Consider the following 16,650-nt stretch of genomic DNA (forward strand, 5'->3'; position numbering starts at 1 on the left):
TCTGTCTCCCTCTCTCCTTTTTTCCTCCTTTCTTCCCATCCATTCCTGTCCTCCTCCTCTGCCCTGTGCTTCTCCGCCTCTGTCTCTGGTAGTGTTTCTCTCTCTCTGCCAGTCTGGGCCCTGAACCCTTCCCTCTCTGGTTCTCCTCTCTTCCTCCCTCTATTGGAGTTTCTGCCTCTCTCTTCCCCCTTGTTCCCCATCATTCGGATTCATTCCTCCCTAGCCAGTGCAAAGCATAACGATGACCAGTCCTTGTGACTAGGCCTCCGCCCTGCTACAAAGCCAGAGGCTGCGGAGGCTGCAACCTCTCCCTCAGCACCTTGGTGGAGACTGATGCTCCTCCCTGCTCCCCAGCTATTTAGGGGAGAAGGGAAGGAACTAGAAGAAGTGAGGGTCCTGTTTTTTATTTCTCCTCTATTTGATCTGGAACAGGAGTGAGGAAATAAAAAATGATTTTTTGAAAACTTTTACTTTTCATCTTGTCCCAGAATAAATTAATACAGGCTCAAGTGCTAAATTTAATTTTCAGGAAAAGAAAAACTGCCCTGATACCTCTCCTTTAGGGGCTTCAGCTTTCTCACCAGCCAGCCCCAGCCTGACCTGAGCAGCCTCCTGCAGGGCCCTTTTCCTAAAGATACTTAAACCAAATCACAATTGTCATCATGACAACAATAAGGCAGAGAAGCCAGTAATCACAGACCCAGCCCCAGTGATTATTTTTTCTCCTAAGAAGCCACAACATTTAAACTTGGTTTGCCCTGGACCGCAGGGTCTGACAAGACAATAACAACAGAAAAAGCTTTTAAAACCAATTTAGCACACGTGAAAATGTAATTCTAATGAAGAATCAATAGTCTGGCGGATCATTTTTCCTGGGACTCCTTGGAGATCCTGAGAGAGACTTTCAATCAATGGGGCGGGCAATGAGCAAGAGGGCCCAAGAGACAGTGCAGGACAGGGGTGAGGGCCAGGAGACAAAGAGAAGCTGAGCCTAAGGGAGGAGGCCAGAGGGAGGCTGAGGTACAGGGCTGGGCCCTTTGACTGACATCACTTTGCAGGCTTCTGGAGGAAGAGTATCAGAGCCAGAGGTAAGAAGTCACCTTCCTCTTCATGGCCCCTCTGGTATGCAACAGGCGACTTTGCACAATGGCCTCAGCTCTCTTCCCCTGAGCCTAGGCCCTGGCCTTGGCACTGCCCCAACTCTGGGCCCTGTGTTCAGGTAACTGTGACCAATGGGCTCAGGAGCAGGCAGGGGACACTGAATAGTGTGTTTCCAGTTCAAAACACCTGGTTCCCAGTGGGTGCTTCCCTATGTATGTGTCTGCTATGCTGGGCCTCGGTTCAAGTCTTACAGAACAGAAGCAAAAGCACAGGAAGTATGTGTGGTCATACTTCACATTTTACAAATCACTTGCACACACACTATCTCACGAGGAACCTGCTAGAAGGGCAAGGATTATCATCAGTATTTCAGAGAAAAGGCCACAAAAAGGCACAAAGAGCTGTGCAGTGAAGGTGAGACTCAGCAGGCCACAGTCCCTGTGTGTGAGTGGGTGTGGTTCTGAGTAGGTGACAGCGAGAGGCTAATCACATGTGTGGTCATCTCACATGTATGCAATGGAGGGACCACACAACGGTGTGAGATTTTTGTCACAATGGTCTGAGATTTTTGTGTATGTAACTAGGGTCTCATGTATACATATTGCTCTCCATCCCTGTCCTTGGAAATGTTGCTCCGTGGATAAAAAAGTGAAAAAAAAATTTTTTTGCTTCTAAGTATTTGTGTGCTTGGGTTGGAAAATCACTGTTTGATGAAAAAGAAAAAGAAAAAAAACACCACCATGGTCTGATATTTTAAATCACAAATATTAGTATGATGATAATTTGGCCATAATTTGCCTGAAAGGGTAAAAAAATCATATTCTTGTAGAAAGATATTTAAATTTTAAGTCACAGAACCATGATACAGGTTTTGCCTCTGGGCTCTTGTGCCCCTCCAGCTTCCTGTCCCTAGTTATACAGCCTTTCTAGAGGAAGTTCAGCTGAAGTGGTGGGAGTCCCTTTCCAATTCCTGAGGGAAGCTGGCCCAGTGGGCCTGGTGAACCTGCTGTCTGGCTTGCCTTGGTGCCTTCCTGCCTGGGGCCTGGTGGGGTATGCTCAAGATGGGGCCAGCCCCAGCCTCTGCCTGCCTACGGGGGTTTACCCAGCACTTTCCTTGATAGCCTCTCAGTTTTCCCCCGTGAGTGTGAGCCAGGCTGTGTGAAGTGGGAGGCCCAGGGTATGTGGGTAGGGGTATTAAGTGGAGCAAATGAAGAAGGGGAACCCTGGGGCAAGCAGGAGTGGGAGCTGTGGTGCTTAGAAGGTGTGTGTGTGTGTGTGTCAGAAGTAGGAGTACAAGAGGGTGCAGATGAGCAAAGGGGGTGTGAGAGTTTTGAGGGAGAGCTTATGGCTAAGGTGTGAGAGGTGTAAATTCCAGGTTGGGAGGGAGTGATGTGGGCAAAGCTCAAGTGGGCCTTTCATCAGGGTTGGAAGTGTCAGTGTGCTGTGAGAGGAGGGTGTGAGTCTGAGGGTATAAAAGACTTGGGACCAGAATGCTATGGACGGTCATGGCTCAAGCGGGTGGCCCTGTGAGTGTGGCAGGAGCTTGGAAGGGGTGAGTTCTTCCTCCCTTTGCCCCTGGCCCTCGCCATCTCTTTAAAGGCAAGGAAGCCAGAGCTTTTTTCTTTTATTCAGTTTAAAAATAAAAAAGCTCCTGGAGCAGGAGAACCTGTGAGGGATTTAGCGAGCACCTCCACCCTGAACATAGTGGGGACAGGGCCCTTCTGGAACCACTGTGTGGCCTCAGAAAGTTAGGGCACGTCTGTGGAGATCCTGGAAAGGGAGGCTGTGGAGCCTCACGTTCCAGAAAGTGGAATGAGCCGAGAGCTGAAAGTGGTGGGGAAGGGGAACCGCACAAAGTTGGGGAGTAGGCGAGAGCCAGGCTGTGGGTCTGGAGGGGGGCGTGTGACAGTGAAGAAGAGTGGGTGGGGTGAGAGGGTGCGCCGGCGTCTAGGCTGGGCTGCGGTCCGTGGGCGCCTCAGGCAGCGAGGGTGGCTGCTTGCCTGCGGCTGGCTGGGGCCTCGGTGCGTGTGCGCGCGTGTGCGCGGGGCGGAGAACCCGGGCTCCTCGGGGTGCCGGAGTCTCTGCGCGGCCGGGAGTGAGAGAGCGGGCGAGGGCGGAGCACACAGCCGAGGCGGCGGGCGGCTCGGGTTATCTGAGCCGCTTGGTCTTGGGTGGCTGCGCCCAGATCTCCGGGCGGCGGCGGCGAAGGCGAGACGCGTTGTCGGGCCGCGGAGGAGCGGGACAGCCAGACCCAGACCCAGGCCCAGGACGCGGCGTCGGCGGGGAGCCTAGCATGGAAGAGCGCGCGGGTCCGGCAGGTAAGAGCTAGAGAGACCCGTCCGCGCCGCGGGCGAGGACGAGGGGAGAGGGGTGGGGGCGGCCATGGCCGGGGCGGGCTCCTTTCCTCTTTCATCCCTGTGCTCAGTACCCGGTGGGCGACTGTGAAGGCTGGGGACTGAGGCTCTGCGGACTCTGGGGCCTCCTGGGCAGTCCCTCCCGGTGTCCTCTAAACCTTCTGAAAACTTTCCACTCAGAAAATGTGAGTTCTACAACTTCGCTTGGTCTCTTTGCAGAACTTGGCTTTTTCCTTTCTGTTGTGTGTTTAGGACTTTCTCGTTCTACTTTGGGCATACAGATATTTTGCACAACTTCCTCCAAGTTGGGAGCACTGGGAAGGCCTTCGCTTCCAGTAAGAAGGGAGTGTGAGCTGGGCCAGCGCCTATGCCAGTGGGTGGGGAAACGCCGTGTGTACCTGTGTGTAGGGTCTTGTGTATTCAATTATGAACACTGATGTAGATGAGCCTAACCTGTGTAGGGAGAAGGCTCTGTCCCCCCAACCCCAAATCAAGGGCAGCATGGGGACAGGTGGCAGGCCCCAGGGGACCCAGTGGGGAGAGGAATCTGAAAATGTTTACCCAAAGGTCTAAGGGAGTAGAGTGCTGCTCTCTTTTTCTTCCTTCCTTCTCTTGTCCCCCAGGGCTGCCAGCTCAGCTCTGGACTGCCCTTTAGGTGCCCTGGTGTTGTACAGCGGTGGGAAGCCAGGCACCCAAGTTTAGTTTTGGACTTCGGGGGAGGGAGAGGGTTGGAACAGGTTTCTAGAGTTTTCCAAATAATTCCACAGAGGTCAAGGCCTAATTTGAGGCCTTTTTTGCCTCACTCCTCACCTTTCCCAAATCTCATTCCTTGCTCCCCCCTCCCCCAGCTCAGGTTCCAGTTGTTTCAGCTGATAACCCAGGTCCCACCCCCAGCCCTACCCTTGATCTAGCTTCTCGATCCAATCCCTGGGCTGTACCCAATTCCCCTCCTAGGACCTTGTCCCCACTGGGAAACCTGAACCCCCGGGAGTGTCAACTGTGGCCACCTGAGCTTTTAGGGCTCTGGGCAGACCCTCTGCACCAGAGGTTTAAGTAGGGAGATCAATAGCAAACAGTTGTAATGATCTAATTAATTATGGCAAAATTAAAAGCGAGTACAAAATCAATCTCTGATAGTGTTGAAGATGGAATTCAATTGAGAGCCCATCTGTGCACCCCCTCGACCGTATAAATATTCAGCCCAAGGACAGACCTAACGTCTGGGCCTTCCTGAGAACCTCTCTCCCCTTTCTTCCTCTCTGCACAGGGCTTCTCTTTCCCAAACTCTTTCTGAATCTATTTTGCCCCTTGATACCTCCTGTTCCTTGCCCTCCTTCTTTCCCTGTCCCATTTGCTCAAGCTCCTGAGACTCCCACTTTTCCATTTTCCCTCCAGGCAGGCGCTCTGCCTGCATTGCAGGCCTGAGGTTTGTGAACCAGGTTCTCAGTCCTAGCAAGTCTCCCAGCAAGGCATCTAGGCCCCCTCCCCAGGACCTCGGGAAAGAGAAGGCAGTGTGATGGGGGGCATCCTTGAGTGCCTGTCAGGGTCCTTATTCCAAATTTCTTGGCCTTCATGATACTACAGAAGAGACCAGGGCACTCTCCACTTACCCAGGGGCGCCTGCACCTACTTGGGCCTGACGGGTTAGGGCAGCCGCTTCCCCGGCGCGCGTGGCACAGCGGCCAGCGGCCGGACTCCGCACCGCACTTCCTTTCCCTTCCCTCTTTTCCCGCCTTTGCGGGTGCGGGGCTCGTGTTCCAGGCAGCAGCAGCTCTGGGAAAGCCGGGGAGGAGCTGCGGAGCTGGGCAGGAGACAGGGCTGTGTTTGGGACAAGGAAACCGCACTTCGAGGCGGCCCCACCGAGCAGAGCTGCAGTCTTCCGCCCTCCCAGCCGCCTTCTCCCTTTGCCTCTTTCTCTTTTCACCGCCCCCTCCCTTATCTCTTCGGTAGCCACGTTTGGCCGGGGCACAACTCCCTGGAGGCCCTGCCCCCCCTAGACGGCCTCGAGCCCTTTTGGACCTCATCCGGCTAGTTTAAAATGACAATGACAGACGCGCGTGACCGAACGTGCCTGCCGGACGCCCCGGCGCAACTGCCGCAGCCGGGTTTGCGAAGGATGCGGGTTTTACTTAGTCTCGCTGAGCCTGTTCTGGAGCAGTGAAAACCATCAGGAAAGGGCGAGGGAAGGAGGAAGGGAATTGAATCAGCAACTAGAGCAATTGAGGTCTTCAGCTATCGCTGCCTATACCCCAGAACTTAGAAAAATAAGCCGTTTATTCGATGCCCTCCCTTTTTCTGCACCGCCCTGTCCCAGCTGGCTCTCTGGCTCCCTGACGCTGGTCCCCTGCCTCTGCCTTCTGGGGCCCTGAGCTCCTTCCCTGGCCTGCACTGAGTTCCCAGGCTTCTTTCTACCTTGGGAGACTTCTTCTCTCCCTCTACCCATTCGGGCGCCAGGCCTTCAGAGTCTGGGGGAGACACAGCCTGATGCCTCCCCGCCCTCTTTTGCCAGGCCTCCTCACCCCGTTATTAACTGCTATGTTGACCTGCAGGATTGATTGGCGGCCCCACTGGAAGAGGCTGAGGAGGCCTTGGCCTCGGAGCAGCCTCTGCTGAGGGCAAAGGGGGAGCGGGAGGGGGAGGTGCTGGATATGGGTCCCCAGCTCCCATCTCAGCCCCGCCTGGAACACAGCTGTCTGCCTATACTACCTTCGCCACCCCCTGGCACTTTTTACACACCCTCACAACACTCAAGCACACTCCTACGATCCCCTCATCCAGACGCTCAGCCCCCAAAGAGACACAACAGAAATTCTCCTTAATTGATTCAGAAATTGAAAGGGGTTTCTTCCCTCCAACAGTTTCTTCAATGTATTCGTTATCCGCGGGTCTAGACCTCCCAGCCCGTCTAGACCTAGCGGAGCGAACTCCTGCAACCTAAGGGATTTTTTTCTTTCCAAGATTTACCTTGCAGCTTTTCTTTTTTAGGAACAGTTACACAAAGTTAAGAAATAATTCTGGATGCAGGTGACCCTTGAGATGCAAGTCTCAAACCAAAGCATTTTTTCCGGAAAGAGACCCTGTCCTGGCTCCTGAGGGATTCGGTTCAGCTCTTTTGTTTCAAGTTCAGGGAACGGATGGCTCTGGACCTTGGAGGGCAGAGGCTGGCAGTCGCCTGGGGCAGGGGTCTCACGCTACAGCGAGGGCCCTCCTTCCCCCTTTCCCCGCGGGCCTAATCCGTCGCGCGCGCGCACGCGGACACACACACACACACACACACACACACACACACACACAAACACACGGCCCCCATAGCCACCGCAACTCTCAGCAACAGCCCTAGCCCCGACCCGAGGCCCCAAGACGGCGGGCCAGGAACCCCTGGGACGTCCCAGCTCCAGGCTGGACGTAGGCGGAGGTGGCAGGAGTGGACAAACCCAGGCGGGTCCCACGACGCCCCTTTCCTCGGGTCTCTCCTTGCCTCAGCCAGCCGCTCTCGCCCCTGGTCCCCTCTCCCCTGCGTTCGGGTCCTTTGTCTCCAGCCACCTCGCAGCCTGTCCCCGCCTCGGCGGCCCTGCCCTTTGGGCCTCCCGGTCTCTCTGGCGGGTCCCCCTGCCTTACCAGCTCCCGGCTCTGGCGCGCTCTCCGCCTGCTCCTCACATCCACACAGCTGCTGGGAGAGGAGGAAGGAAAGGCGGGAGCGCCGCGGATGGATCCGAGACCGTAGATTTCGTGCCGGCTCGCAACTCTGGGAAACTCAGCCCGGGTCCTCCCACCCCTCTCCAACTCTGCCCCGCGCGGCCCGGTAGCGCGCGCTCACCCGCGGGGACCCTTCCTTTCCCTGTATCTCGGCTGTGGCTGTTTCGCTCCCTCTGGTCTCCCGGCCTCTGGAGTGTGCTCCCCGGCCCTGCACTCCGTTCCCTTTGGGCCGCCCCCGGCTGTCGCCTGCCCCCACCCTCCGCAGGTCCCACGGTCGCGGCGGCGATGACGGTGGCGGTAACGCCGGGGACGTCCTGGGTCAGCCTGCACCGTCTCCCTCGACCACAGCCCGATGAGGCCGCGGGCTCCGGGCCGGCTGCTAAGAGAGTTAATCATTACTTCGCCAGCGACACTCAGCCTCCCTCCGACTCTCTCGCCCGGCCTAGGGGAGGAGGGGAGGGGACAGCTGGCCAGGTGGTGACTTCGGCTTCTCACAAACCAGCCTCTTCAGGCCTCCCAGAGACAGGTGGTGGCTTCTCAGTTCCCTCGGCAACTCTCTTAGGTCCTCTCTCTTCCCCTCCTGTCTCTCCCTCCTTCAAGCCTCCTCCCAGCCAGGCCTCTCCCCACCGTCTCCTGTCCGCTCTGGCTTTGACTGATTAACTGCAGGTCCTGGGAGGACCAACTTTCTTTGTTTGGAACCGGACCGGACGGGATTTCCTTGCCTAGGTCTCCGCCAATGGGCCAGCTCCTCCCGACGGTTTTGGCGGACTGGCTGAAGAGGACCGCGCCTGAGGCCACAATTAACCCGGCTGTTGGTGGTGGCGGTTGGGGGGTGGGCAGTGAGGAATTTAACCGATCCTCTAGCAGCTGCGCTGGTGCAGTTGGGAGGGGGGTGCAGGAAGTGGGAATGGAGGAGTGGCAGGAGGGATAGACAGAGGGAAGAACGATAAACCTAGACAGGTGTGGCATAGCCAATAGAAAGGGAAACAAAATAAAACAGGAAGGCGGCGCGGGGAGGAATCCCCAGTAACCTTTATAGGATTGAAGTTGGGTGGAAAACGCCACCTCCTGCCCCACCTTAGCACTCAGATCCCTCCTTTACCTCTTTGTGGAAGGGTAAGAGTTCAGAAAGCTGGCCATTTACTCCATAATCTACTATAGAAATGGCCGGGTTGCAAAATGCCTATTGATTAGCTCCATGGAGTAGACAAGACAGGCGTAATTATTCCCATTTTACAGGTGAGAAAACTGAGGCTCAAAGAAGCAAAGGGACTGTGTATGTCGTGGCTGTCGCTTTTTCCTGTAGGCTGTGGGGTGAGTGGCCCCTTTAGCTGTGCAGAGGTCCATGGGTATCTAGGGAGGGGGTACAGGCTGTGTCCAGGTCTGAGCCAGAAGTACCAGGGCCTCACGGGGCTCCTAGCCCTTTTAGCTTGTTCTCTGTTGGACAGGACCTTCACTCTTACTCTCTAGACCTGCTGGCTAGGTTTCTCCCAGCTTCACTATTTTTTCAGTTCCCTAGTAGAGTGGCCCATGGGCGGCAGCCACCTGGCTGGCCCGTGCCACTAAGAGGCAGCTTTGGTGGCCAAGTGGCTTGCATTGTTGTTGCTTCTCAAAGGGCCTGTGAAGGGCTGGGCAGGTCGCAAAGACCTCTTGTGAGGGGAAGCTAGATTAAAGGGGGAGGGGTCCTGGAGGATAAAGGCCCAGCACGTGCGCCTGGACTCCACAGGACCAACAGACCGAGCGGGCGGGGCCAGCTGGGAGTCAGGCCCCCCGGGCTTCACGCAGGGAGCCCAAATATTGGGAACAAAAGCAGGAAAAGAAGAGTGAGAGCAGGAGGGAGGGAGGGAGCGAGGAAGCAGAAATTAGGGGGTCTTAGATAAAAAAAAAAGAAAGTAGCTTTAGGGGGAATGTGCTGTGGAGTGTGAAATTGCAGCCCATGGTGCTCCATATTGTACCAGAAGCTCTTCCAAAAAAAAAAAAAAACCATCCTCCAACGTGACCAGAGGGCCAGGCAGGGGGAGGGGCGGGGAGAGAATGGGGAGGAGGAGGGGGAAAGGCCGGGCAGGAGCCGGGCAGGCCTCTCTGCGGAAGGGGCTGGGGTGTAAGTTTCGGCTCCCTGGGATCTGACAGCCGAGGGTATGCGCCCTGGGGTGCGCCGGGACCCAGAGGGCGAGTGAGCCTCGGTGGTCGGCTCTGGAGTTCGGTTGTCAGAAGAACTTTTATTTTTCTTTTTGGTGGTGACTTCTAAAAGTGGGAATAATCCAGAAATGAAGCTCAGCTGCGGAGCTGCAGCTCTGTTCTTCCTCTCTCCCCTCCCTTTCTGCTTCTCTTCCCTTCGGACTAGTTTTCTCCCCTTGGTTCTAAACAGCTTTTTCCCCTCTGAACTTTAATGCGTTTAATTTGGTCCGCGCTGTGGGGAGCATTTCCTGGGGAGATGCATTTAATTTCGGAATTTCTAATCCCCTCCCTCAGACCCCGGCCCTAGCTCCCCTAGCCGCTCCCCGGGAAGTGGAAGGAGGAAGGCAGGTCCCGGCCACGGGGGAGGGGCGCGGCTGGGATGCTCCCGCGGCCCCCGCCCGTCTCACCAAGGCTCAGCCGTCTTCCCAAGCTGCTGGAGGCCGGGCGCCTGGGCCCCGGGTCAGGGCCCTGCAGGAGCAGGAGAGGCAACCACGCCTCTGCCTTTTCTCGCCTGGGCAGAAAACGCTGCGCCAGGGAACTGGAAACCGGAAAACGTGAGAAAGGGTTTCTGGAAGGGAGAGGGAGCGGGTGGCAGCGGGGCAGCGGGGCAGCGGGGCAGTGGACTAGGTCTACACCGGCACTTCACTTTTGCACAACATGCCGAGAAACGCATTTGAGAGCCCTGGAGTCGCGCTTGGCTTGGCTTGGGGCGCCGGTGCGTGGGTACACTCGAGGTGCGGGATGCCTATCCGCCACCCCGACACCTACACCCAGGCAGAGCAGGCGCGGCCCAGCCAGACAGCCAGGCCGGCAATAGCTCGGCCTGGAGGGCGGAGGCAAGGGTGGGGGCCGCCAGGCGCCTGGGCAAGCCTGGCAGGGAAGGGAGCCGAGAAGGCAAAGGAGCCGAGGTCCACAAGGAAGATTTATTGGGCAGATCAGATGCACAGAGGCGGCTAATGAAGCAAATCCCGAGATGGGTATCAGAGCAACTCCCCAAAAGTTTATTTGCCTTTAAATTTCCGCAGGGAGGCGGGCTCCTTGTTTGAAGTGTAAATGCCCCTAGGTTGGGGGGTGGAAGGGCCGCTTTGAAAACACCAGAGAGAAAAGGTTCATTTAGAGGCGGACGGGAAAAGCAACCAACCTTGACAGGTCCGAGCCCGGGTAGTGTTTGGGGTTGGGTTGTTTTCTTTCTTTCTCTTTCTTTACCCCTTTCCTCTTCTTTCTTCTTTTTTTTTTTTTTTTTTTTTTTGCTTTCTTGCTTCCTCCCACCCCTCTACTAGACTCTATAGAGAAAGAGAACAGAAAAGGGGGAGTCAGAGGAGCGGCCAGTGACTGGATGAAGGCCAGCCCTTCATCCTGGAGCCCTAGGAGAAGGCAGAGCTTTGGAGAAAAGGGGTTCCTAATCACTAGGGAGCATTACTCTTTGACTCTCTAGACCCAGGAATGGGCTGGAGCTAATGGGGAAGCGGCCAGGAGCCGGCCTGGCGGAAGAGTGAGTGTCCAGCTAGTGCAGTGCTGGGGAGAGGATCCCAGGAGCAGGGGGGACTCTCAGGAGCTACCTGGGAATGGGACTATCAGAAGGATCTTCACTCCTCAGAAGGTGCATGTGAAGGATAGGTGTGTGAGGACAACTTCCAGCACACTTGGCGCATTAAGTCCCCTTCTCTACAAAATGGAAAATCCTTCTCGCCCAACATGTGAAAATGCTTGTTGTGGGCACCCACATTTCATGGTACTTGTAACATAGGGACCTGTCTAGCCGGTTCTAGAAAAATCTGTGTCTGTGTGGAAGGGGGGTTCTACTCACAGCTTTGTTCCTTCAGTAGTTCACATGCCCCGAGACAAATTCCTGGATGACCAACTTGGAGAGACCTGGGGCAAAGGTTACTTTAGTTCTGAGCTCCTCTAAATAAGGACCCTTTCTCAACTTTCCTTTCACCCCAGTTCTGGGTTAGTTACTTCCCAGAGGGGAAAGCCAAGGCTGTGCTAGCTAATACCACCTGAGATCCCTTGCACTCTGGCCTGGGAGCTGTTACTTTTCGGCTGCCCGAACTGTTTTCCTTCGCTCCCTACACGAAGTTAGTGCGTGTTCGTGGGGTTGTGAGGCCAAAGCAAACCCGGGAGCGCCATCTGCAGGCCTCGAGAGGAAGAGACTGACCTTAGGGTCTGGGCCCTGCGCCTTCAACCTCTAGCCCAGGGGAACCAACCTGCCTAGCCACCCAAGGGAAGAGGGGTAGGGGCTGGGAGGGGCAAGCAGGGAGGAGTGTTTTCTTCCCAGACTTTACCCCGCAGGTGGATTAAGCTTATTGGGCTCTGGAGGATGCAGGAGGGAGGGCAAATGCCAGGATCCCAGTGGACCCAGGCCCCACAGCAGTGAGAGGCTCAGAACCCCGTCCCGCTGAGCCTGGCCTGAGCTCCTCCTGAGGAATAAGGGCATCCCGAAAACCCGGGTACAAGACGCCCAGTAGTAGTAGTCAGGCTGAGTCAGGCAGGTGCCTCTCTCCCCATGCTATCTGCCGCCCAGGCTCCGGCCAGAGGGAGGGGAGCGGGAGTCCGCCGCGCTTCCGCGGGGCGCCCGGAGCTGTAGACAGGGGCTGGAGGAACCTCGGATCCGGGCTGCAAGAGCGCTGCGCAGGCTTCGCCGAGCCGCCCTTTCGCAGACCCAGGGAAGCGCGGGGAGGGAGCGAAGGAGGGAGAGAGTTAAAACATCAGCTGAAGTGCCAAGATGATTTATGAGACGAGAGAAAATATTTCATAAAGATCTCCCGGATATTCTGTACTTAACCAGTTAGGAGACAAAGGGCTTCTTCTGCCTGGTGCGTGCGAGCGGACCCCAGCGAGCAAGGGAGCGAGTGCCAGAGAGAGCTGCGGAGGCTCCGGCAGGAGTGGGGACGTCCCCGTGCGTTGCGCCTCCTGCGCTCGCCCCGGATCCACCGAGCTAGCAGCGGGCGGCGCTCAGCCGCGTCCGCAGCCTCCTCTTCTCCCCAGCCGGGGAGAGCCAGCCTCGTCTCCCACATCCTCTGCCGCCAGCGACCTGCAGCTCCGCACTGGCTCCCTCCCCTGTCCCCCCTTCTCAGTCACCCGAGGGTTCAGAAACCAAGTCCCCCGGCTCTCCCGCCATCCGCTGGGTCCCACCGAGGCAGGTGGATACTCTCCGGAGGTCTTCAGCTCGATTCTGAACCAAGCGTTCTGGACTGCCCAGACCCGGTGGGCAAGGGGACTGGGGAGGCCCTGCGCACAGTCGCGTGGAACGGGAGGGGACAAGACAAACTGCTGGACACTTTTCCGTGGAATGAGAAGTGGGGGGTGCGTGGGTGGGAAGGTACCTCCGGAGGGAAAGGCCAAAGGGAAGGACCAGAAAGAGAGGAAGGAAGAGCCGGGAAGGAACGGAAGGGAACTCAGGTCCGAGGGTGGTGGGGTTGGGGCTAGAGATGCGCACTGGGCCCGGGGCCGCGCGGCCCAGGCGGGCACTGACCAGTGAATGGCAGGGCTCAGCGAGTTAGAACTGAGAGCCCGGTTTCACAGCGCAGAGCGCTCCGAGGCCCTCTGTCGTTACCTGAATATTCATTAGACTGGCCGCTCTTTATCCTTATCTAACGTTTATCTTATCGGCGAGTTTCGTTTCTCAGTGTAGTTTTAATCCCGGGCTCCCATTCCCCCTCCCCCGGTCCGCTCCCCTCCCTCCCTCTTCCTTCGCCGGCTGCTCCCTCCCTCTCCCCCTCCCATTTCCCCCTCCCCTCCCCTCCCCTTGCCGGCACCGGAGTGACAGGCGCGGGGCCCTCCTCGCCGAAGCTCGGGGCTCCGGCGCTGGCGAATCACAGAGTGGTGGAATCTATTGCCTTTGTCTGACAAGTCATCCATCTCCCGGCGCGGGGAGGGGGAGGGGGTCTGGAGGGGGCTTTGCAGCTTTTAGAGAGACACACACCGGGAGCCGAGGCTCCAGTCTCCGGCCGAGTCTTCTCGCAGCCGCAACCCACCTGGGGCCAGCCCAGCGCTGCCAGCGCCGCTCGGCTCCCTCCCTCCCTCCCGGCCCTTCGGCCGCGGCGGCGTGCGCCTGCCTTTTCCGGGGGCGGGGGCCCGGCCCGCGCGCTCCCCTCCCGCAGGCGCCAGCTCGGACATCCCCGGGATTGCTACTTCTCTGCCAACTTCGCCAACTCGCCAGCACTTGGAGAGGCCCGGCTCCCCTCCCGGCGCCCTCTGGCCGCCCCCGCCCCGCGCGCTCTCCGACCACCGCCTCTCGGATGACCAGGTTCCAGGGGAGCTGAGCGAGTCGCCTCCCCCGCCCAGCTTCAGCCCTGGCTGCAGCTGCCGCGCTAGCCATGCGCCCCCAGTGCACCCCGGCTCGGCCCACCGCCCCGGGGCCACTCTGCTGACCTTCCAGCCCCGAGCCCCGACAGTGGCAAGTTGCGGCTACTGCGGTTGCAAGCTCCGGCCAACCCGGAGGAGCCCCAGCGGGGAGCGCAGTGCTGCGCCCCCCGCCCCCGAGCGCCCCGCAGCAGCCGGGCGTTCACTCATCCTCCCTCCCCCACCGTCCCTCCCTTTTCTCCTCAAGTCCTGAAGTTGAGTTTGAGAGGCGACACGGCGGCGGCGGCCGCGCTGCTCCCGCTCCTCTGCCTCCCCATGGATATGCACTGCAAAGCAGACCCCTTCTCCGCGATGCACCGTGAGTACCGGCGCCCGGCTCCTGTCCCGGCTCGGGGCTCTCCGTCCCAACCCTGTCCAGTCCCAGCGTGGCCCCGGCCCCTCGCGCTTAGGTCCCATCTTGGAGGCCTCCCTGGCTTCTCCTGGTCCCTCTTTTCGTTCTTTCTCTTTCCCTCGCCCGGTGTTTCTAATGCCTCCAGCTTCTCTCCTGCCTTCTGCCACCCATACTTACCTCTCTGTCTGCCTGCTTTCCTGCCTTCCCTGATGCCTATCACCTGCCTTTGCTCTTTCCATCCGCTCCTTCTTAGGTCATGGGATGCACGGCCTCGGAGCCCTGGTTCCAGCCACCCTCTCCCTAGTCAGCCTCTTGCCCTGGGCTGGGGGGCAAATTAGCAGGCAGTTTTCAGGGTGTTGTTTTGTTGTTTTCTCTTTTTTCTCTTCCTCTCTTCCTCTGTTTGCCTCCCTTTCCTGTCTCCCCACATCTTTATCTTTCTCAAACTTAAGAGTCGTGGGGTCCAGGAGACTCCAAGAGTATTCAGCCTCAGTGTCAGAACAATTGGGCAGAAGAGTGTGGGGGTGGGGTGCCCCCTTCTGACCCTCATCTCTCAGCATCTCCAGGCCCTTCCAGCCCAGCATAGGCTTCTTGTGGGCTGGTTTGAAATATTTTCTTCCTCTTCCTTTCTTTCCCACCCCTCTTCCCTTGCCTTCCCCTTCCCTTCACATTGGGAATCCCAGGTTGTCAAGACACGATGGTCATCTTTCCCTGCCTCTTCCTGGGGGATGCTCTAAAAACAAAGAGGGGTTCCGAGAAGAAATCGAAGTCAGGGAGAGAGACAGCAGCGCAGCCTTCCAGGTGGGCCCCCGGCAGAGTGCAGCTCTGCTCTCAGCTCTGGAGGCTCCTTGCCTAGACTCCCGACTCCCCATTGAGGATCACGCAGCCAGCAACCTGGCCAGGGGGTCAGCAAAGAGCAAAAAATGAGGGGGAAAGAACAAAAGGAAAGCAAATGCCAAAGCTGAGGAGAAAGGAAAAGAGAAATCCAAACACGGGAAAAGAAATTAAAGAAAGAAAGTTGAAATGATGTTACAGAAGAAAAGGGAGAAGGGAGAAAAAAATAGAGAAAAGAGGGAATTATTTTAATAAAATTTGAATTTAATTTATGCCATGTCTTTAGCTTGAAAAACTATTCTGAGATTTTTTTTGCAGGCCTTTTTTTTTAAAGATAAAATTCTAAATAGAAAACTCCTCCCTATCTGCGGATTAATAATTAGGGATAATTTGTAACTTTTCACAAGGAAACTTTAGACCTGGCTTGGACCTGTGTTTAGGACAGGAGAGCCGAGGAGGGAGAGCTGTGTTTTTCGCTAATCATATATTTAGCGTTGCGGGGGTGAGGGGGGGCGTTTAAAAATACTCCTGGGATAAAATATATTTTCCTAAGTAATTTCCAAGCGCAGGAAAGCCGCGCCGAGGGCATCAGGCCTCCGCGGGTCTCGGCGAGCGGGCCGGAAAGCCTCGGTCCTTTTCGGGAGGAGTGGAACCGGGTCCATACGCCGTCTTCGCCCAGCCAGCCTGCCTCGCGGCCCGCTGCCACCGCTCTTGTTCTCCTTTTTTGCGGATTCCGCCGGGGGTCCGCCGAGTCCTGGCTGCCCGCGGGCAGCCACTTTGAAACCCAAAGGTTTCTGCACCGCCAAGCAGAGGTCGGAGGGAGAGAGCCGCAGCGCGGGCCCGCGGGCCAGTGGACTGGTGGGTGAGACACCGCAGCCCGAGTCGGTGCCGGCGGCAGTGGCGCATTCCAGGCCCGACTCAGCGCCGGCTCGCTGCAGTCCCCCAGCCCTGGACTCCCGCCGTGTCCCCTTCCCATCCCCACCCCTTAGATTGGGGCTGAGGGGCCGGGCCCTGAGCCCGGGGAGGCTGAATTATTCATCTTTAATCTGCCCGCAGCTGCCGCCTTTTCATACCGGTAACGCGAGTTCTCCCGGGGCCTAAATTATTGATGGTCGGGGTTTGGAGGGAGGGGAGGGTGAGGAGTGGGGCTAGAGATAGGGAGATTAACGGGGTGGGCAAGGGGGTAAAAGAAGAGGTGTCAATCTCTCCCAGCAACCCGATCAGAGGTCTTTCCCCAGGGTTTCACCCGAGCTTGCTCTAGGTACCCCCCGAGAAAGGGACGGGAGAGAAATGAGGGGGGCACAGATGTCCCCGCTTTCTCCGAAACTCGTGTGAGGCTAGCGGGGCAGGGGCTGCAGCTTGCCAGTCCGGGCCGACCCGACTCGGCCGCTAGAAGTCTCTGCGCTTGGATTGCTCAGTAACTGCGGCTGCGGGTTGATCGCTCTGGGTGCAGGATTTCTAGACTGCTGTAGGCCAGGGAGAATGGGGCACGAGGAAGCACCCTCAGGCCTGGCACCCAGTGGCCGCCTCGGCTCCGAGATCGGGAACCCGCGCTGGAGCCGGGTTGGAAACCCTGTGCCCTTCTCTTGGCCGAAAGAGCAAACGCCCGAACCGGTCGGTTTCCCGGGGGGCTGCCGAGGTCTGAGGGGTCAAAGAGACGCGAGTCGGGTTTGGGTCGGCTACACAGGGCGCCCCGAGAGTTATTAACTCGCCGGCGCGGCCTATGCAGTGCCACCTGGGCGAGACGGTGGGCCACAGCCAGGCTCTGCGCGGCGCGGCAGGCAGGCGAGCCCA

General features: G+C 57.7%; 1 protein-coding gene across 6 annotated transcripts in view; it reads left to right on the plus strand.

Moving 5' to 3' along the window:
• Positions 1-3,027: 3,027 nt before the first annotated feature.
• Positions 3,028-16,650, plus strand: part of PAX2 (paired box 2) — a 94,000-nt gene continuing 80,377 nt past the window's right edge. For 2 of the 6 annotated variants that reach the window (XM_054436277.2, XM_054436278.2), the window contains exons 1-2: positions 3,224-3,419; positions 13,882-13,992. In XM_054436277.2, the coding sequence (XP_054292252.1) occupies positions 3,395-3,419; positions 13,882-13,992 (136 nt within the window). In that variant the 5' untranslated portion in view covers positions 3,224-3,394. Of the gene's footprint in view, positions 3,420-13,270; positions 13,993-14,705; positions 15,156-16,650 lie in introns of those variants that run through there. The other 4 variants (XM_054436280.2, XM_054436281.2, XM_054436283.1 and 1 more) reach the window with 3 other exon arrangements.

The sequence above is a fragment of the Pongo pygmaeus genome, chromosome 8 (assembly GCF_028885625.2).
Source record: "Pongo pygmaeus isolate AG05252 chromosome 8, NHGRI_mPonPyg2-v2.0_pri, whole genome shotgun sequence".
In the NCBI taxonomy this organism is placed as follows: Eukaryota; Metazoa; Chordata; class Mammalia; order Primates; family Hominidae; genus Pongo; species Pongo pygmaeus.